We start from the raw sequence: 23,401 nt of genomic DNA on the forward strand, positions 1-23,401 counted from the left end.
CCCCTGTGCTAAGGAATCTCCACAGACTAGCTCAGAGAAGGCCAGGAAGTGTTTGCAATGCAGTAGTGCCCTCAAGACACTGAGCCAGAAACCTGAGCCACAGACTATCCCGGAACCAATTTGGTTTCTCACATTGTTCAGCGGGCTGCAGATGCATTTCCCAAAGCCCTGTACAGATGGCTGCTTTGTTGCTGTGCTCCTCTGCAGCCCACATAGCACTTTCTTTCTCCATTTCCCAACAGTTATTGCTCTGGTTTTGGTGTACATTTTTCCTAAACACCTGCCATAGACTGCTGCTGGAGATAATATGCCAGGTCAGGTAGATTCCAGCTTGATGCAATGTGGCCTTTTTCATCTGACATCAGATAACTCTGCACCTCCCCTAGTGCCCATCTTTGTCTACTGTTGAACTTGGACAATTGAGGTGTCCTTATACATGAAGCCCCTGAAAACGGTGCTGCACTTCATACGTACAGGAGTGTCTGTATACACAAGAGCTGTTGGACTGTCTCCCAGTATATACTGCAAAAACTAATGCAACATCTTACCTTACCTCTGATGTCCCTTCCATCTACAAAGCTTATTATTAGACACATAATCATGAGACAACATAAGCGTTGTTGTTGTGCAAAAGCACATAACTTCTAACATGTATGTGCCCCTATAAAACAAAACAAAAAAAAATCTTGAAGACTGGGTACCCCTCCCAGTTTTTTTACTGTCCATCAGTGATGTCATTAATTCATCAAAAATCTCGAAAATAGAAAGGTCTGACCTTTTCCCCCAGATCACTTCCTTTTCATAGCTTCAAGAAGACCCAACCAAACAGGGTATTTCAATTATTGCACTTCTTGGGTGGCTGGTAGGACTTGGCCTCTGGCATCAAGTCATGCTACATATTCCAGAAATGCACTGTATTTCGTAGGCTATTCCTTCCATATTAATGCTGTGAAAGTGAATGCTAGGTTAGGGTTAGGGTTAATTGTTAGTATTAGGGTTCAAGGTTAGGATTGGGTCATGGTTTAGGGTTAGGGTTTGGGTTAAAGGTTAGGGGTTATGATTAGGGTTAGGTTTTGGGTTAGGGTTAGGTCAAGTTTAATATTAGCAATTGGATTAGGGTTTTGGTTAGTGTTATGGTTTAGTGTTCATGTTTGGGTTAAAGATTAGGGGTTAGGGTTAGGGTCAGGTTTTAGGGCTAGGTTTATTGTCAGTGTTAGCATTTAGGGTTAGCGTTAGGTTATTTGAACAAATTGAAATGCCTTGAAATGAGATATCTTCCTCAGTGCTGGCGCTCACGTGCCATGGCTGTAAATTATACCCAGAGAATTCATGTTCTTTTAAACGTGTTCTTGTATTATAATTAATGTTGTCAAGTTGCTGGTGTGAAAAAAGCCTGACTTTACAACATCAATGGATTAACGAAATATCACTCATGGCTGGAGTAGCAGTAATAAATTGTTAGTGACACACCTGAAATGATGTTTTCAAAGGTCTTAAATTATTTGGTTTTCAATGTTCCTCATAAATATTTGGCTTTTGTTAACATTTGTTTCTGTGTTAAAAATGGAAGTCAGCAGCTCTGCAAGAACAATTTCTTACAAACGAGTGTGGAGAAATTCTTTTCAAGGGCTTCTGCTCTCCCCAGGGATAATCTCCTAATTCAGTGGTTGTCTGTAGCATTCAGAACTTCACTATTTGGGGAAGTGAAATCCAAACCCCACAGGCTCAGAAAGGTCTAAAACCCACCCCATTGACTCACAGGTCCAAGTTTCATTTGAAAACCTGTATGAACCTAGAAACTCTTGAAGCAGTCGAGAGGAGAAAACAGTGTAGGCAATTTCCATATAGATACGTGTCCTGGGTTAACACAGCCCACTCTTACAAGCCCTCCTCTCTAAAAACAGACAGGAGGGAAAGTAACACAAAAAAACCTCTGGATTGAGATAAAGAGAGTTTAATGAGATGCTACGAGGCACAATTACCTTAGCCTATTTGCAGTAAAGTGCAGCAAGCAGCAGCAAAAGCTAGTGACCTCCCTGAACTCCCTGACCTGCAGCCAGCCCAGTGGAAAAGACCAGGATCCATCCCTAATCCAGAAACCAAAAGCAGCAACCAGAGCAGGAAACCTTTCATGTTACAATCTGAACTTCAAGCCCCATAATACTTTGCTCCAGTCACCACTAATTTTGAAGCTGGCATAACAGCAGTATGGTATTGAATATTAGCAGCAGATTCAACTCAACCCATGACAATACAGTTTTGGTGAATTTTTTAATTACATCTATTTTAATATTTGACGTTGTAGCATATGAAATGCGAGAAGAAGAGAAACAGAGCCCAGAAGAGATATTTGAGAAGGAGAAAAATCTCATTTAGAATGTTGGAAAACTTATTTCATGTCAAAGAGCACGGGATTAGGCTTTTGGAAACCACACCAAAGAGCAAGGTAAAGGTTAAAAATGTATTTTCTCTGCTTACAATGTGTCCGACATGAGATCCTTACTTGCTGGCATAAACTGGTATAAAAAATTTACTTCTGATACCAATGGAATTACAATAATTTATAGCTTACAAAGACTCTGTATGCATTTCCCAATACTTATTATTAATTAAATTACATGTTGAAAATTGATACGTAGCTATTGCCAGTCAGATTGGTAGGGGAAAAAAATCCTTTGAGAACTGCAGGTATTTCTCCAAATATCAACTCAATTCAGATCATACAGAAAAATTAATAAATGTTTCTCTAAATCTAGTAGGACCTAATGAAAAGACACCAAAATCATCAAGAAGCTTCCTAATGCAATAAAAAGCATTTAATTTCTTTTCTCCTTGAATATTTTGCTTCCCAGACTAGACATTATCATCACTGTATTCTCATGATGGCCTCACACTGTTCCTTTATCTCCATCAAGGCTTGCATCAGGCTGTGTTCTGTCCCATGGGTCACCTTCATAATGTTATAGGCCTTGACAAAAGAAAAGAAAGGGACACATTAGTCTTTGGGCAAACTGTGAGAAAAGGAGCAGAGATATTAGTACTGGTCCTCAAGTGGCTGGCAGCAGGGAGCTTGAATGCATGGCACGGAGCAAAGCAGCCTAAAGCATACAGTGATTTGCCCCTGAGAAAAGAGGAGGTACCGACACATTGTTCTTAGGTATTAAAGCCCATGAATATGTTGTGCAGATGGATGTCTGGAATAGCAGACAAAGATACTTTTGCACTGAGGCATGCAGGCCATTTTAAGTTTTGGTCAACTACAGCACCCAAAGTTTTTATAATTTATTTAAAAGATGACTGTTCAAAGTCCTGTAAAATTGCTTAATAGATAACCAAAAGAATAAAGTGATTTAAGGGTATCCAGAGAAACTATGCATAGCGTCAAACAAATAACTACTTTAATAGTGTTGTTCTAGTAAGGTATGCAGGGAATGGGTCTTCGCTGCTTTTTCCAGGGATTATTTATTCCGTGTGGATATCTTCTCCTATTGCCTGTAGTGTAGCCCATTCCCTGCCACAGATGTGTCTGAAATGCTCTTTGTCCATTTCATGTTTAGATCATCACTTTTTATACAATATTCCTGCTTCCTTCCACTAAATTCCTTCTGCTGGGAGAGAAGTACCAGATAGAAATGGCTTCAGCATTCCTGATGGAGAACAAGGGAGCTAGAAATGTACTGGCAGGAGAAAAGACATCAGTGATTTTAACTCATCCCAAACTGAGAAATTGTCAGAACAAAATGTGTCCTTTGTTTCCATAGGTTCCTGCTCCAGTCAGCTGACAAAATTCAGCTAAATCAGGTTTGGGCTGCAGGAAAAAGATCTTTCTGGAAATAAATGTTGAAGAATGGGTCCCTTTAAATTGGAAAGAGAAAAACAAAAGTACATATATTCTTTGGGAGACTGAATGAAAGACTACTTCCAAATTTTAGAGACTGTCAGGTATTTGGAAATTCTAGCACAACTTTTTTTCCTTTTTCTTCAAATGAGGTAATTCTTAAAAGAAGGGGGAGACAGCAAAAGATTGAAAGAACAAATTTAAACAGCAGTCAAAACAAATCAGAGTGTGCAAAGAGCTCTAAAAAAGTGTCAAATATATTCTGAGCTACCACAATGCCAAACTACTAAATGATAAAATACTCAGTTAAACAGAACAATGGAAATGCTTTCATCACCACTAGAAATGCTCAAGAAATGTAAAATAATATCAGAAATCCTCAATTTTTTGCATATTTCTATTCTAGCAGAAATACAAAGCTGGTTTTGCATTTGCAAAATGTTTGCAAGGCAGTCATAATTATACTCTCCAAGAAGACTACCTAACATGCTCTTAGTGCTCTGCTTTTCATAATTTAACATATTGGGGAAATGTAAAGAACAGATCATAGAATTATTTCAGCACAGTGAACTTAAAGGTACTAAGTTATACAAGAGGGTTTTTTAAAATAAAAAATAATTGAAAAAGTAATGCAAAAAGAAAGGATATGAGCCAATCCTCCCTGGCTGAGACAGTGGGATAAAAAAGATGAACACTGCATGGTATAGGAATCCCTGGGTGGTGTGGAACAAGATAGTTGTGATGGGATCTTGTGTGTGTTACGATGCAGCAATACATAGCTGTGCCTGGGCTAACTAGGAGAGAGCAGGATCTCCCTAGAGGAAATTGGCCATGTGAATTGGTGCACAGTGTTTGCATGACCTGATCAAGAGAATGGATGGATTTATTGTGAATGACATATGTTAAGAGCTGTGCAATGGATACATCTAAGTCTCAGTCCCAGGGCAGCTGACCTTGATCTTCAGGTCACCTACAGGACACAGGTCTGGCAGGTAGTGATGGTCCTGGACACCCTGATGCACAGCCAGAGACGGATATGGATATTGGATATGCCTCTGTTAACAGGCAAAACCCCTTAAAATCAAATCTAACCTTGAGATAATGCTACCACTGCTGACTTCTCTCTCATCTCCAGCATTTCCTTTCCATACCCTTTTTTCTCTTGGTGTAGCAAATAAATGCACCAAGTCTTTCTCCTTTTGTTTCCTCAGGGAGAAAATAAGTCTCATACAATGTGCTGTCACACACTGCAGTATGAGTCAGAACCAGCTGCATTAAAGTTAGAATAGCAATGACTTCTGTAATCCCCAAATTAAACTGGCATTAAGTTATGCAGCTGTTTTTGCAAAGGTCAGTGCAAAACTGGGGATAATTTCACCTCCAAAGAAAGGAACTGTTTCACTGGGCAGAATCAGGAACATGCAGGCTCTCTGAATGCTCTCTTGCTCCACTAAGTCACACATAAGCAGCAGAGCTGAGGCTGAGCACAGACTTGTTGGTCTGTGTGGTCTTCCTCTCAGATAAAAGAACAACTCTGATTATGAAAAACTTTAGTTATCACAAGACACAGGCCACAGTGTCACTAAACCACACACTGTCTCCCTGAAGAATATAAACCCCATCAGACTGACTATTGCTCCATGAATGCAAACGAAATGTAGTGCCTGATTTGCACAGGGATGTGACTGGATGCCCATTGCCACAGCTGCAGGGAACTGAGCAGATGCAGGACAGCACTGCTTTGTCACAGGGAAAGCAGAAAGCAAATGGCCACATGCCATTTCAGAGGCAGTATCTATGTTTTTCTATTACTCTTGTCTGAAGGGGACTCTGGGAAGGATTTTACTCCAATTCCTGTGTGTTTTGCTTCCACATCAGTGATTACAGTTCCTAACACAAGGAAACACTTCTTTACGGTGAGGGTGACAGAGCACTGGAACAGGCTGTCCAGAGAAGTCGTAGTGTGTCCTTTTCTGGACCTGCCTGGATGTGTTCCTGTGTGGCCTGCCCTAGGTGATCCTGCTTTGGCAGTACGGTTGGGCTCAATAAACTCTAGGGGTCCCTTCCAACACCTAACATTCTGTGATTCTGTGATTTCAGGTCTTCATGAGACAAGACAGCTACAGCTATCCCCTGTGCCGCAACTGTGCCAGCCGAGTGCAGGGGCTGCAGGGGAAGGTGGCTGGTCAGAGTTTTACATATGTGCACCTTCCTGCCTGCCTGCCCCTGTTCACATGAGACATTGCTCATCTGCTAGATACCACTTCCCTGCTCAGAAAAGTGCATGGGTACAGTCAGCCACCATCACCTCAGCCCAGAGGATGGAGAAGCAGCTGAGACAGTGTGCTGAATCAGCTCTCTTTGAGGAGGTGGTGTTTGGGAATGAAGTCATGGCCTTGAATCCAAGCATTCCCTTCTGTACCCCTGCAATAAAACATAATTTTTCTCATGGCTCCTTGAGCCGGTGTTGCCGTGTCTTGGTGGCTTCTCTCTGGGCTAAGCAGGGCTCGGGCTCCGGCGTGGAACTCTCATAGCTCGCAGGCTATGGCAGCTGTCTTTCCTCAGGCACTCTTATTTAAAGACATTGATGAGTTCCCCTTTCAGTCTCTCAGTCTTCTCTTCTTCAGACTAAATAGCCCCAGAGATCTCAGTCTCTCTTCATAGGGGAGATGCTCAAGTCCCTTAATTATCCTTGTGGCTCTCTGAGGAATCTTCCAACAAGCCCTGCTGAGGCCTGGTGATGGGTATGACTTCAGGTACATCCTAGTTAAAGCTCAGTGCTCCCTCCTGGCTGGCTCTAGACAGCTGGCTATTGGAGTGAGGGGGTTCCGACTCACCCTTATGAATCACCACTCCTTGGTGCACAATCTGGTTCGCTTAGACTGATGGTTTCCCATCTGGTGAGAAGATTGCTGAGCTCACCAGACAGAGCATTGATTAACAAGCAGCATTTCTCCCCCGTTCGCGGACAGGCAGGATTTCTCTCCCAGTCTGTGGTGCCTGGATCAGCTGCTTTAAAGTTTGTTACTTTAAAGTTCTCCCTGCACGGTGGTGGTTCCGGTCACCCATAAACAGGAAAAGTCGGCGGCAAGAATCTAGCCACATGACGCTGTGCTTTTAAAGCTGCAGCCAGTTCTTTCCTTGGCATGGCAACTGAACCGGAAAGTCTCCGGGTCACCGTCCTGTCATCTTTTAATTCTTTTTCCAAATAAAAAATCCTTTCATCATAGGACTGAGCCTTTTCCTTATAATACTGAATCTTTTCCTCATAGTTTTTAAATTCACCTAGTGCTGACACTGTCCAAGCACCCATAACTACAGCACGTTTGCTGCCTGGCTCATTAGAGCTTTTGGCCAGTTTCTTAATAATGCAATTTGGAGCTTTGCAATTTTCTTTCACCCATTCCAAATCTGAGGCCATAATTACACAATTTATCTTGTGAAGGTATCCCACCATTGAATACCATAGGTCTTGCTGCACCATTAATGTAAAAAATGTATCTTTTTATATATTTTATATTTAATATTTCCTGGTGGTGGTATCTTCAAACACTGCTGTAACTTATTTACAAAGTATATTTACAGGTTCTATTATTCAGTTGTGGGTACTACAGTCTACATATGAAGACAGTTAAATGATTTAAGCACAGATCTAAGAATTTCCAATACAGTGATGCAAATTGGAAATAAAGGGGCTGCAATCAGTGGTTTCCCACAAGGGGCATTCTGTAGATTATCTGGGTACTTGTGGCTTGCTCTTCTGTCTGCCATCTTCCCAAATGCTGTGACTGTAATTCGAGCGACTCTTGGCTTGGAGAGGGCCAGGGCCCTCTCTCCTCTCATGCCCAGTTCACGGTCTGGAGCTCTCCCTTGGCTCAGAGAGGGCTGGGGTGCCTCTCTCTATCTTTTGTGCTCCATCACCAGGCTGTAGTCTTTCTGTGGCTCTTTTGGGATTCAGTTCTCTTGAAGCTTTTCCCGTTTCTGCCTTGGTCCAGGTGCAAAGCCTGGGTGTAGGTGGCCTGCTAGGGCAAGCTCTTCAGCTGCTAGTCCCGCACCATTTGGCTTTTGTTGCCTGACAGGAAAATTTTCCTCCTCTCAGCTCTGCTCCCAGGGAGTGGGTGTGATGGTTTAAAACTGTCTTTTAAATTTTTCTTCTCAAAGTTCAAGCAGAGAAAGCTAAAGAATGTAAATAAGTCAATATTGGGTGTAAGAAAGCAAAATAATGATTGTTCCAAACACTTCCATTGGATTGGAAATGTTTAAGAACCACTACTCAAAACAAAGTTGGGGCAGTCAGAATCTGAGTTCACAACTTGCTCGGCTTCTGGGTGCTTCTTCTTCTTTTCTGGCTGAAGATAACACACTGACCTTGGCAAGCTAAGTCTAACAGCCTCTCTGCTTCTTAACTCTCTGCCTTCTGCCAGGGGGGTCTGGAGGGATTTCTTCTGGTGGTGGAGGGAGAGGGGTCCCTTGGGAGGTCCCCTCTTGGGGGAAGCAAAGGGAGCTTGGTTGTGCTTTTTCTGTTGATTGTACATATTTGTAAATGTTACGAATTGTGTATATTTGTACATATCCATTGCATTTCATCATAGATTGTAGATTTGCTTGCAAATAAAGCTTCATTTGCTTCCAGACTGAGCTAGCCTGATTATTGTCAATGGGGGGGATTTCAGCTCTCACACTGTTACAGTACCAATACAGTGGGTGAAGAGGGAACAGGCAAAGCTACAACAGGATTAGTTTGTAAATGGTCCTTGTGGACCACTAATAGCTTGGAGACTACAGTTACAGATGCACTGAGGTACAGCATAGAACAGTAAGCAGCACCTTATTCTCCCTTTTCAGGGCAAGAGGAAATCACAGCTTGAAAGAAGTTTCTGTGTTAGACATTGCTCAGTATTGAAAATATAATACAGTAGTAATCTGGATTGCAATGGGCAATGTATTCACTAAAACCATACAAAAGCCCTTCAAAAATTCCACCTTCACTGATGAGGAGCATTCAGACATTTCTGGGGGAATTGTCTCCAGTTTAATGCAGTATCATATTAGAACTACAATTAGAAGACTGCCTGTTGATATATTGTGGGTCTCACTACACCTCAGGAAAAGGAAAGTCTGAATGTTTGGAAATTATAAACATTATGGGGAAAATAGCAGAGCAGATTATCTGGCACATGAGAGAGATACCACTTCTAAAGAATACATGGAAAATAGAATTGATTACTCTTCCATCTGCTTTCCAATGATCAGAATTGGCCATAATTTAAATTAATATATCAAGTGAAGATTTATGTTACCAAGATTTAGTAAGACTGACATTGTATTAAATATTAATGAATTATTTAAGAGATTTTGCTTGCATAATTAGATGTTAAAACCAAATATATATGGGGGGTCCAAAAATTAAGTACAAATACTATGTTTTGTAGAGGATGGCTGAGAAACAAGAGGAAGAACCACCACACAGAGCATGTAGTTTCTTCAGGCCAAGCTGACAACAGAACAATCAACAATACAAGGGAATAAGTGTAAGACGTCTTTGAGGGAAAGTGGAGGCAGTACATCTTCAGGGGGGAGAAAATAATTGAAGGCTTGAGATGGGAAGAAAATGAGAGCCTATGTCCTGGGCACATGGAAGGGGATTCTTTGATACATTTGTGATACTAACAGCAATATAACGACAGGACAAATAAGATGTAGGAGGAAATTAACCTACAAGTCAGATCAGATAAAGACAGATGAATTAAAGTGAAATCATAGAATCTTTTTTGCTCAGAAGAGACCTTTCAGATGATCAAGCCCAACTGTTAACCTAGAACTAAGGGGTTTGACTAGATGACCTTTGGAGGTCCCTTCCAACCCAGACCATTCTATGATTCTGTGATTCTATGAACAACCAAGGAGGTAACTAGCATAGCACCAGCTGCAAAATCAAATAAAAGATGATGAATGATGTAGAAACAGGAGGGATTAAGAAGCATGAGTGTTGATATGAGTGTGACTCACAAAAAAATATAAGCATTAAAGGCAAATTTATCCAATCTGAAACCACAGATCCTAGGTAATGAGGAAGGTATAGAGTCTACCCTGGTTTGTGTACTTTTTAAGTGCTCCCATTTTGGTATAGTAAGAAGGTGCTGAGATATTTTTATCTCTTCGGATCTAATAATTTTTCATTCAGACATCACTGAGCTATTGAACTGTAATCATCAGTGACAGATACTGGAGGAAGTCAGTGCCTGAAACACTGAGCAACAGCGACCCATCACCACGTTTATCTGGAGCCTGGAGAAACACCACTGATGGAAAAAGCGGTGAGGCATGAGGTGCAGTCAGAGCAGACGAGGGAGTATATGTGGCAGGCTTGGGGGAGGTGAGGGAGTGGGAAAGAGAAGAAATGGTTCATAATACTGACCTGTTTCAAGGTCTCCAGTGCCTGAGGAAACATGTCTTGACTGTACTGCAGTTTGCCCACTCGCATCAGCTGGACAGCCCTCAGTGGATGAAAACCAGGATAATACAGTCTGCAGAGAAAAATGAGGAAAATATCACTGTCAGCTCTCACCTTCACAGTCATTGCCTCTGCAGAGAGCTATTAGGGTGGGACTGCAAAGTCATTGTGAATGTTAATAAGGTACTCAGAGAAAATTAGCTATGCTACTGAGAAGCGTGAAATACTGAGGGGAATTAGCAAATTATTACTCTTCATCTCAGAGGAATGCCTTTAATATTATCCAGTTAAAAAGTGAAGGGAGTGGGATTATTTAATTTGCTACTGTTGGATAATACAATAGCATTTACTGTACTTAGTCTTGCAAACAAAGGTTGTTCACAATCCTGGGGTCTCTGGAGAGGTACAATTTTAAGAGGAAACTTCAGCAAGGAACCTAGTCCTGGATCCTCCAAGATGAAGGAGAAGGAGTACAGACAAAGCAGGTATATAACATGGAGGCCACCATTTCTGAAGGTTTGCCTGCTGCTCCTCACTGCAGAAAGAACTTGGCCTGTACATCTAGGCAAGATAACTACTAGTGTGAGGATACTCTCCCATTCTTAGTCAATTAATAGAAGCAAAGCTTTTCCATCAATCTCACTGAAAATAATAAGAATGGAATTATGCTCTCCTTTTTTTCTAGGAAGTAGATGGAGGGCAATGTCATTATTAATTCCTCTCAAGATGCTCTTGAAATGTCCATGCTTTCATGGTGGTCATTCTGCATTTCCAAATCCTGCCAGTCCTTGATTCACAACACCTGGATCTCCTGTGCATCACCTCTGTTCTACATGTGGAGAGTGTGGCATCTCAGAAGAGCAACCCGGAGGGCTGCAGAAAGCTGTGGCTGTGACTTGTCTGGAGCTGGCCAGCAGGAAACACAAGGTGAAAGGGACACACTTGGAAAATAAGTTACCTGCTAAAGATCTTAGATGTTTTTTTTGCTAACTACAGAAATGAAAGAATAAAAGCCTTAAGCACGACTCACTAAAGACAAACATCCTGCTTGACCAAATTTCCTCAAATACACCAGTGGCGTGCTTGAAAAGTGTCTAAAAAATACAAAACTTGTCACAGCTGCAGGAAGAAGATCCAATAAGCTTCCCAAAAGCTACATTTGGAAGAATTTTTTTATGTATTTACATCAAACCTATGATCATAACACTTCAGGGGAACTGACAAGAAACAGTAACACTGCTGTCAGAAAGACACTTCTGCATTACTGTGTGCATAAAAGCACACTAAGACATTAAATAATGTCAATTTCTACAATGTATAGGAATATTCTGAAAACAAAAAATGTCTCCACACTCAAAACTCTTTTTTTTCTGCTACTTCTATGTAGTTTCAGTAAGGACATACAGGAACACACAGGAAGCCTACCTGGCAGGGTCTCAGGAGTAACAGCTCCTGATCTGCCAAAGCCTTTCATGAAAGAGAGAAAGTGCATACCAACTCCTCAATAAGCATAATCCATAATGAATTGCCACAAGCACCAACTGCTCAGATCCCTTGTGGGTTGCAGTCCAAAAAGGCTGGAGAGCCAGCAGGCAAGAGACAGGGAAAATTATAGCACTTATCTCAGTCCAAAGTGACCACCCAGGAATTGCCAGGATCTGGTTAAGCAATCATTATTTATGTTTTATTTCTGGCTATTATATTGATTAACATGCTACTATCTGCTACAGGTTAAATTGGGAAAAATGCAACTAAGTGGTAGATATGGTGTGTGTTTGTGAAAAGGAGTAGAAATTGCAGCAGTAAGACAGCACAGATGGGAGTAGTAAGCAAATGCATATTGTTTTTTAAATTGCAAAACAATGATGCTGATATGACTGCATACTTCAGCCCTCATTTGTGACAGGGAGGAGTAAAAAGGTCATTCTGTCTCCTCTGGACCACTAAAATGCCAGGATGCCTGGGACAAGGATCACAGCCACAGGAGAAGGAGCCAGGGAGACAAACATTTTTGCAAGAGATGATAATTCGTCTTTGCAATCCCCACTACATTGTCTCTGCTGTATTCTGTAATTCCCATTGCTCCTTCATGGCCTCTTCACATCTCCTTTGTTCCACACCTTTGCCTTTCATCCTTTCAACTTTTTAATTATTTCCTCTCCCTCATAAGTAACCAGCCCCATCCAAAGTACCAACCCAAACAGGGAACTTGGGTCCTGCCTTGCCTGCAGCCACCACAGGGGTGGCAACTCACATACACAAATTCAGGCTACGCTTTAGTTCAGCAATGTAGTACCTGCTAAAATTCACAAGGTTCCATCAGAGTTCAGAATCCACCCTTTATGCAAACATGTTTCTTTCTATAGATCATACACTCACCTGCAGTCAGTAAAGATTTAGTATTGTGGTATTAGCAATACCAGAGAAAGTTGGCAGCAATTTAGCAATGTCAGATAGTCAGGCCAGACTACCATACATAAACTAAAGCAAGTGAAAATTTAAAATGAGCACATGGACGGATTAGGTCTGAAACGAAGAGCCTTGTGCTCATAAATATTTACAAAGCTGTTTTACTGAGATGATTTATGGCCTGATCTTATGCATGTACACAGTTACACTTTGTAAGCCTTAAAATTAACATTTGAAACAACTGTTTATTATCATATTCTGGAATAAATCTATTAAGCTATTTGAACACCTTTTGTGGAAACACATCCATTGAGTAAGTTTACTGGAGAAATCCAGACAGCTTGCAGCTCTTCTGAGAGACATGTAAGTGGGAAAAATGCTGCTGGCTTCTTCCAGGCATTCCTAAGATTCAGTATTATGAAAAACTGGCATGGCAGAAAGAACTAAGAAGCAGTGTCAGGTACTTGAAAACCAATTTATTATCCCCACACATTGCTCTGAACAAAACAAAGTGGATAAATTTAAGAATAAGAAAGACATTTACTAGCCAAGGAATGGGTATCTAAAGACTGTCAACAGGAGACTAAGACAACAATAGAGAAATACATGCTGTAAAGCATGTTACAGCTTTGAAAGAGTAGGATTTCAATCTGAAAAGGATTTTATGAGATTTACAAGGGCCTGGGGGACAGGAAGGGGAACAGTAATGTACTGAAAGCTGAAATAAAGATAATTCTGAGGAGTGATGTTTCCTGGCCCTTGGCACTGGTCAATGCCCAGTAGTTCACTTGCAAAGAGAGATTAAACAGAATACAACAACTACAAGTAAAGCTGTGCTGTAAATAAGAGAACTGGAGAAGGCTGAGAAAGATCTCTACATTTTGTATCACATCCTCTTATATAAGACAGCACAGCTTTGTCCTCATCTATGACCAACAGCATTCATGCTGGCCTGTCCCTCCAGCCTAGCTTCCCACCTGTGAACTGGGTCTCCGAGTTTGGCATCATCTGCAAACCCCACAGAAATGCCTTCTGTTGCCCCCTCCAGGTAATTGATAAAGATATTAAACAGGGTGAGTCCCAGGACATCCCCCTGCATCCCAACAGGGCAGCATGCAACAGCAACATCCTCTCACCTCTAACCACTCAACCAATTTTTTACCTACCTATTTCTCTACTCATTTGGACTGTAAAATCCTAACTTGGATGTTAACTCCCATATCTTCTTGACCTTGCAAAGCTAATAGCCCAGCTCTCTTAGCACCTTAGCTGGAAGTAGGCATTGGATCTGATGTGCCTGTAGGGATCAGACTCACTCAGGTAATCCCAGGCTCTGCCTTGTTTTGGGATGTGCCTGTAAGAATTCGTAAGTGAAGAGTGAGGCAAAGAAGGCACTGTCTAGCTTACTATCCAAAACCTAAAATGAGAGCTATTCCCTAGTCTTCATCTGGCTTGCCCCAGCAGTTCCTGCATTTTATTGACAAAACAGATGGATATCAGTTTTCACTAGGCCCATATTTTGGAAAGAAAACAGTTGCTTCTAATACACCGTGGAATCAATAGCTGCTATTTGTAACTCAGCCACAAGGTTTGCCTTGATTAACCCCTAGAGCTGTCACTGATCATATCATACACTATATACAGAAAAAAAAAATTCTTCATTTTATATAGTGCCTCTGAATCTCTCCAAGCAATCTCTTGTGTTCTCATGTAAAGGACAATGCACCCTTGACAGATCTTAGTCAATTTCTTCTATTTCTTAATATTGCAGTTCTATTTTTTTTCCAGTGAACTTATCTCCCATTGCAGAGTAAATAGTAAGAGCATTTGTGCTCTCTTGTGAATTAAATCCTAGTATTAAAGAAAGAGACTATGCAAAATCACTGCCCTTTGTGAAGCCTCATACTTTAAAATAAATAGACTCCTACTGTTCCTTGTAAATCAGTCTGCAGGGTTAACATTTGCACTGTCTTCATCCTGATATAATCAGAAGCAAGCAGGATTTATAAAACCTGAAGTAAGAGTTTAAAATGGCAATGTTACCAGGCTCTTTAATATGGTGACATATAAAAATTGATGCTATATACAATGCTAAACTGGTTTGCAGCACCTTTTAGTGAGAGTAAATATGACAGCATAAAAGACATAAAGCAGTTTTAGGAGTCCCAGAAACAGAGAAGGAATTAAGAAGATGCTCCTGGGTTTCTGCAAAGGTGGTGTCCAGAATGCAAAGAGAACAGTGAAACAAACATATTTGCTACAGCTGGTGGAAATGTTCACCGCAAATATAGCACCCAGTAAGTTCAACCTTCTCTTATTCCTCTGGCTCATTCTTGATTTCTGAGCTGCCCAATATTTGAGTACATTCATTAAAGCTGTTCACTGAACTGCAGCCTAGAAACTATTTTTGTGCTGTCCAGTTATTTGTTTTTCAGTTGTTCAGTGGTGTGAGGCTGGTTACCTAATTCATATATTACTTCTGTTCCTAGGCTGGGATGATCAATGGGTTCTAAATATTGGAATTATGAGAAAGAGTTTTAGGACAAATTTAAGGACAAATTATTATTTATGCTAAAAAGTATGAAGCATTTGGTATCTAGCAACATTTCCATGAAGGAACCAGTTATTTTGTGGATAGTCAAAGAAATCATGTGCCTCAGGAACATAAAAGAGGCAAACTAACTTGCTCGTTTAGCTTACAGATCTTAATGCCAAAGGTGTTACTGCTGTTCAGTCTGATCTCCTATAAAAAATTCCACTTAGCAATTCTTGCTCCCAAATCAGCAATTTGAGGCTAAAACAGTGCTTAACAAGCAATGTTCTATTTATAGAAAATAATCTTAACTAGCTTTATACACAATTTACTTAATAATGGTATTTTTCCATATGCACAAGCCCTCTGCAAGCATTTTGCACAAGCCTGGTGCAAGCATTTTGCTTGGAATGGAACAAGGTTAGAGGGCTATTTTTGGAGGAAGTGGGCACATGTTCTCAATACTGGCCTGAGTGACTGTGTTCCATGTTAAGTATTAGAAATCTATTTGAAACCATCAAAGTTCTAAGGGCAATATGTCCAAATTAACATGTGTATAATCTTTCAGGTTCCCTGTGAAAGCCTTCCGAAATAACACTGGCCTGGGTTTCATGTTAAAAACATGTTTTTTTTCTTGAAATAAGAATAATGTTGACCCATTATTCTTTCTAGCTTCTCCTTCTCTCTCTTTCTTTCTTCCTTTCTTTTCTTCTTTTAAACTTCCTATTTATTCTGGGTAATAAGGTAAGTTTAAATCAGTTTAGTACTTTGCAACTCCTCTTCTACCTTAAGCAACAGTCATGTCATTTGTGGAGTGGTAGACCAAATCCTTCACCTGTAGCAGACCTGATAATACTCCAGCTACCCTGAAATGGTTATTGTCCATTTTATCTCCTCATCACAGTGTCTCATGGAGACAATCAAAGCACCATTGAACAGTTTAATGTTGGCATCACTCTTTTCTATTTTTACCCAGACTTGGCCTCTCACTTTGATTTTGGGATTGGCTCCTCAGCACTAGCCTGGAGGTTTTCCTGGATGTAAGCTTTAGTGCACTCACCTAAGGCATTACAAAAAAATCTTTAGCAGTGGTGAGAAGAAGTGATGAGAAGCCTCATGCTGGAAAATCTTTTACAAACTAAAGCAGGAAAAGTTACCTTGTGTTACTATTACATGAAACTATTAATCACCCCTAATTCTGAGAGAGCTGGGGGTATGATATCAGTAGAGATGTGTGCACCTAACATCTCTGATCAGAATTTTCCCGGCAGTCTCCATACACTCACAATATATCGTGGCTGTACGTTTTTGCAGTCTAATTTACATGTGCTCTCTATCTGTATTTTTGTGTGAAAACTCTCAGTACCCCCAACACTGAAGCACTCATCAATGACCACAACTCACGTATGAGCCTGGTTATTCTAAGCACTGAACAGCATGGCAGGACTGCCTTTGGTTTGCACGGGTAAGGCACAGTCTTAGGCAAATTGCTTTGTGCAATATTAGAAGAGAAAATCTCTGAGAAAGCCAAGAGTTGAACGCAGATCTTATTGTAACTTTAGGATGTTTTTTGGTTTGTGTAGAGCCTAGTTCTTGTGTTCATGCTTTCTTGTCTGTCTCACCTTGCCAGGCTTAACAGGCCTGTTGTATTTTGCAAATGAAATGTAGAAAGGGTAACCTTTGTTTAGAAACTTCCGTGACAGACTGCCAATTTATTTTTCTCTTTTTTCATCCTGTCCTCACTCAAGAAAAGGCCTGTTGCTTCAGTGAAACAACTGCCTCTGGGAACAGCTCAGGATTTAGATCTGTGAAATTATGGCTCAAAATATTTTTCATCACATCTGTATCTCATACTGTTCCATCACTGTTTGTTTCAGTAATTTAACTGATGTGATCAAATAAGCAATTACACTTCTTAATTGCCTGAATTCTCAAGAAATGTTAGCTATCCATCTCAGAAATAATTTCTCTCTGGTTCCTCATCATTCTGCCATATTCCTTATGGTGATAATTTATGTCACATTAAAATGGATATTGTTCCAGATGTTGGCTCTGCCAACATTTGAATGATAACTTCAATAAAGTGATGAAGTGGTATATACTGCAGTTTTCATTTTGGCTCTCAATTTGTCTAACTCACCTACTTCAAATGCTCACACACTCTGAACTACCCACTTCCAATGATCTGTCTTCTTCGGGTGTTAAAAGATGTTAAGGAAAGAACGAGTGAACAATTTGGAATGGAAGTAGGAGAAGATTTTATATAGATTGCCTCTGTGTCTTGGCTGATCTTCAAGGCATCTTGTAGCTCTTAGGTTTTTTGTCATGAGTTCACCATGTTTACAGCTAAAGATGGTAGGATGCACTGTCACTGCAGATATGAACATACTCTCTCAGTTCTTGCATAACCAGAAGAGCAAGAGATTAAAGTCAAGAGTTTAGTTCAATGGATTTATAAAAAAAATATTTTAAAAGTCATATAGAGTACATTAAAAGACAGACACAGCTGGTAGTATTGACATCTTCAGTGCAAAATGTCTCCACTCACTAGTGTCTCAGATCACCTCAGAAGTCTATTGTAATACAAGACTGCCAATATATGAGTTAGAACACTGATTTAAGCAATAGTATCAAACTCCATTGTTCCCTCTTCTGTCTCATCTCCAGGTAATTCTCCAGAGAAACTGCCAGGTGCAGTGTAAGAACAAACCCTCTCTTTAAAGAGATAATTGCAAATACTAATTTCAGACAGGACAGCTGAAATCTGGAGAGACAATCATTTTTCTCATGACAGCTGTTGGTCAGGAAACAATCAAAGCAGCATGTTCTTTGGCTGGATTGCTGTCACTTTCCACTTCTGGGGACTAGAGAGTTATCATTATTGGTATTGGCTATTTTATAGACATAGATTAGTGTCTTAATAGGCATTTATACATACAGTAAGTATACATGAGAAGTCACCTTTTTAAGTTGGGAAACAAATCTTAGAGTTTTAATGGATATTTCTGTGCGATCATTAATTCATTAATCTTCAATTATTCAGAGTTTCCTAGGAAATAAAATAATATGGAAGGAAGAGAAGGGGGGAAATAGCATTCTCTACTGGGGGAGCAGGGGAGGGAAGGAAACCGGCAATGAACTTTATGAACAGAACAAACAATAATCTCTCCCAGGCTCTATAGTGCTTCCTGAAATGTTGGCTGGATATAAAGGAGAGATTTTTTTTCAGGTAACACTACTATGCCTCTTCATGGCATGGAAAGCAGCGTACAATGCTTCAAAAGACCAAGACATGTTTGAACTTTCTGTTTGTAATTGAAAGTAGCATGTTCCCTGAGCAAGCATTTTTCAAGCAAAGCCATGTTTATTGTACACCTTGATTAATGAGTATGCTTTTACCTAGACAGAACAGGCCGGGGGTAAAAAGTTTTTAAGAGAAGATTGCTTGAGGAGGAAATAGATACATGAAATGAATATTTCAGTTCATATAAAGTAGAGTAATTCTCAAGATTTCAAGATTTACATGATATATCAGTAGCTAGCTTAATATGTGAGTTACTGCCTCCAATGGGTAAATCCAACATGTTTATTATAGGTAGCAGAACATCTCAAGACACTTTCTACTGACGTAAAGCAGTACAATGCCACTGATTTTAATGTTTAATGCATAGCTTGCCATGGCTATTTCAGCTTTTGCTAGCACAGGGAACATCATAATTCTAAGAGCTATAAAACTATGTTAATGTCAGCATCACAGAATCAGAACATCACTCAGAATGCATAGTACTTTGGATTAAAGGAATTTTTGTCTCACTTTTTATTCAAATGATGTTTTCTCCCTACAGTGCTTTCTAGGACAGAGAACAGAGTTTTATTCCCAGATTTTGGCTCAAAATTCTTTGTAATCTCAATCCACCATTTTGTAATCACATATTGTTGCCATAAAAGATCCTGAGGTTTTGCAAAATTATACCCAGCTATAGTTATGTCACCCAGCCACTGGGAGCTTGTTTAGAGGTGTGTGAAGCAAGAGGATAAAAGATATGATCTATTTTGCATTTCATTTCCTCAGTGTGAGGTTTTTGGTTGTATTTCTAGATTAGGTCATTAGAGGATCATGTCTTGATAGGACAAGAATGTATTTCTGTATGCAAGATAAGGAATCAACATTCCATTCAAGCCAAAGAGCAATGCATTCAGGGACTTAATGAATAAAGCCCTTGAGTAAAAACAGAAACAAAGAGTTTTTATATTGAAAACGTAGGACATGATATGGAGAAACTCAGTTCCCAAAGAATTAGCTGGGTTTTCTCCCACTTAGGAGAAATACATGATGGATCTGTTGGAAGGATAACATTTTCTCCAATCATGAACTTCAGCCCTTGTGAGGAGGGTCGTGGAAAGGTGGCCATCTCCCCTGTGGCAGACTACAAGTTCGGTAGCTGAACATGACACTGAGTAATATAGACATCAGCTCACCAGAAGGGGAAAAATCCTCAAAATAAAAACAACAAACAAAACCCCAAACCAACTAGCCAAAGAAAACCTCTGGAAGCTGCAGAGGAAATCCTGTGTAGGAACTTGACTGGGACCTGATCAGTCCAGCCATGGCAATGGTACTTGCTCAGGCACCAGTGGAGGCAGAGAAATTTCATGTCCAACATCCTCTTCCTTGAGGTCACAGGTAGATAACCTATATTGTGCAGCACACTTCTGACAGTAATCTTCTGAAATTATTTGATAAATATTGACATTGCACCCTAATCACTGAGAACAGCATGCACAAAGGAAGAGCTACAACTGCACTAACACACCTAAAGCACGTGAATAAATGGCTTGTAGACCTCCAGTCTATCTCACAAGTTTCTATTTTGAACAGTACGAAGAAATCTTTTTCTCCCTCTTCCCAGATAGTTATTTCCTGTCTTTTTTCAGTTTTTCAATCTTTCTTTCCTAGTGTCTCTATCATTACCCTTACATTTTGTTCATTCACTATCCTCTATCTCATCAAGTTGCCTTTTGCCCCCTCTAACTGCTTCTCACCATCTTTTTATTCATAATTCTCTATTTTTTCCACTCCTAGGTCCTACCTATGCATAACCAAAATGGTATGTCCTGTGGAGGCTGACTGCTTATTTGGATGAGCTACATGCAAGATACACAACTTGAAGCAACTGTTAGACTGTGAAAGGTGTCAAAGTCACAGTCCCTGTAGCACTAAAAAGTTACATGTTAAAACATGCAGTGATGTACTGTGCATAAAGCCCCAGGAAACTACCCATTGATCTATTGTACATCCATTAATCTCTTCGGCCTAAAGGGCATCTTTGTAAATTGGTACAGAAGGCAGCCACAAGAAGGAATCTGTCAATACTCATTTGTGAGGCAAAGGAAAACCATATACTGAGTCTTTACTATTAAATATGAATCCATGGCATGAGGCAGGCAGCAAAATCTAAAATGGCATTTACTTTCCTTGAGCAAAAGCAAAATGTCATGGTCTCATTTGATTTTGCAAAATAGGACCTCACCATTTGTTTGTCAGTTGGCTCTTGGCTTTCATAGTATCCATTCTGAGGATTTTTGTATTACTTTTCAGTTCATATTTCATGCTGGACTAGATATACCTCAATGGAGTGCAGAAAAAGACCTCTGCTAGGTGACAGCTTCTCTCCCAAACAAACGACGATCTTTCCTTGCAGATGTATCATGTACATCTAGTCTTCTTGTAGATGCACATCATGTCACTGCAAACTTTTGTAATGTAAAGAACTTCATGTCCTTCCTTAGAGCTGTATCTTATTTATTTCTGTGTTCATGGTGCTACATTAAGTAATGTTCTTGGTTCACTTCCTACCCTTTCTCATAGGACTCTGTCAATGAACCAGCAACTTTGATGCATGTGAGTGACCAGTTCTTAGAATGGGCTCTGCTAATTGCTTTCTGCAGACTTTTCTGGGGGCAAAAATGATGAAATACCTTATCCCATGGTCTTTATATTAGGACAGTTCTTTACATGTTCCTTTATCAGACAAAGAGCTGCTGAGAATTATTTATTCATAGAAGAAGGTATATGGCTTGGTTCTAGCCCTTTGTTGGTGCTACCATCGACTGCCATCCTTAGCCTTGAATCATCAGGTATGTTCTCACCCAGATCTGCTACAGAAAGGCAAGAGGGTGGACATGTTGATGGCTGAGCTCCCACCTTGACATTTCTGAGCAGTTTTGCCATATGCACTTATCCCTCCCAGATATGTTCTAGATCCCATTCTAAAGCCAAATGACCACTGCTTTGGTGGTGTTGTGGTTTAAGATTTTCCCAGAGTCCAAAAGCCCAAATGGAACAGATTTAGACTGCCTTCCCTTTCCCTTTTTTTCCCAGTAGGGTAAAAGCAAATTAGACAGGAGAAATGAGAGGTAAAACAACAAAAGAAACGGTCTGGAATTGGTTTGGAAATAAAAAGGTAATTTTAACAATATATATATATCATTTCAGTAACAGGGAAAGTTACAAAGGTGTAAGGAAAAAGGGTAAATAGAAAAATGTACAAAACCAGGCTCAGCTGGTATTGGATTCCTTGATGTAAATGGATGCAGTTCTTGGAAGTGTGGATGCAGCATGGAGGCAAGCCACACTGTAACTCAGGAAGCAGGAGGGCAGCAGGTATGTCTGTTGAGCAGGCGAGGCAGGGGGAAAAGAGCAAACCAAGAAAATGGCTTTCCTTAAATAGGCTTGCTGGATAGTAAGGGGGAGAAAAACAGACTTTGACCTCGGAGACCCCTCCCCCTGGGAAGGGGGACCAAGTCTCTCTGCCCTCCTAGGCCAGGTTTCTTTGTCCACTTGGGGACTGTGTTCTTTTCACCCCCTCCAGGGATGGGTGTAACCTGGCACAGGTGTTTATGTCATAGTTCTGAGACCTAACATTCTTACTCCTCAGAAAGCATCTCAATTACTGTTGCTATTTTTTGTGATAAATATTAAGAGACAGTAATTACATGAAAAGGAAACACAAAGTAACGCACTTCTTGATGCTATCAGTCTTTTTAACAGTGTGCATTCAGAATAGAGGTAAAAATAAAGCCTGCTTCCAAACACAGAGTTATATAGCTACAAGACAGCAGAAGGTCTGGATAAGTTTACCCAAGGAAATAACATTTTTCATATGTTGTTATAAAATACAAACAATGCCAACAATGCAAGTAAGTTTTGCAAAACACATATATATTTTTCATTGCTGTTTTAAGGCATGATACAGTAGATTCTTTAAAACTGCAGAGTATTAACTTTTCTGTGACATTTTTTATGAACAGAGATGAGCCAAAGGGAAAATTTGCTGTGCACAGAAGTACACTGGCAGCATGAACACTACTGTGTAGTAAAAGTATTTTCACCATGACATAAATAGATATAAAACGAACGTGTGCAGATATGTAGGTTGCTTTATCTTTCAAAAAGTATGAGCCCAGACAGATGAAATGTAACTACACCCCATTTTTTTTTTATTTCTACACGACGGAATTCAGAACAAGTAATTTCAATACAGTGTGTCATACAACATGATACAACACAAAATATATACTATTTTAAGTAAGTTTCCTGTGGAGAAATATTTCTATATTTCTATATTATATTATATTATATTATATTATATTATATTATATTATATTATATTATATTATATTATATTATATTATATATATATTTCTATATATATATCTTTATATATATATATATAGAATAGAATCATAGAATCAGTCAGGGTTGGAAGGGACCACAAGGATCATCTGGTTCCCCCCTGCCATGGGCAGGGACACCTCACACTAGATCAGGCTGGCCAGAGCCTGATCCAGCCTGGCCTTAAACACCTCCAGGGATGGGGCCTCAACCACCTCCCTGGACAACCCATTCCAGGCTCTCACCACTTTCATGGTGAAGAATTTCTTCCTCACTTCCAGCCTGAATCTCCCCACTTCCAGCTTTATTCCATTCCCCCTAGTCCTGTCACTAGCTGATAGCCTAAAAAGTCCCTCCCCAGCTTTCTTGTAGCCCCCTTCAGATACTGGAAGGCCACAATAAGGTCAGCTCGGAGCCTTCTTTTCTCCAAACTGAACAGCCCCAACTCTTCCAGTCTGTCCTCATAGCATAGCTGCTCCAGCTCTCTGATCA

At 40.2% G+C, this 23,401-nt stretch overlaps 1 protein-coding gene across 1 annotated transcript in view; it reads right to left on the reverse strand.

Annotated features, from left to right (window-relative positions):
- Positions 1-2,866: 2,866 nt before the first annotated feature.
- SMYD3 (SET and MYND domain containing 3) overlaps positions 2,867-23,401 on the reverse strand; it is a 419,115-nt gene continuing 398,580 nt past the window's right edge. Inside the window, 2 exon segments of the mRNA XM_054393109.1 lie at positions 2,867-2,968; positions 10,257-10,365. Of these exon segments, the coding sequence (XP_054249084.1) occupies positions 2,867-2,968; positions 10,257-10,365 (211 nt within the window).

This window comes from Indicator indicator, chromosome 2 (assembly GCF_027791375.1).
Source record: "Indicator indicator isolate 239-I01 chromosome 2, UM_Iind_1.1, whole genome shotgun sequence".
Lineage (NCBI taxonomy): Eukaryota > Metazoa > Chordata > Aves > Piciformes > Indicatoridae > Indicator > Indicator indicator.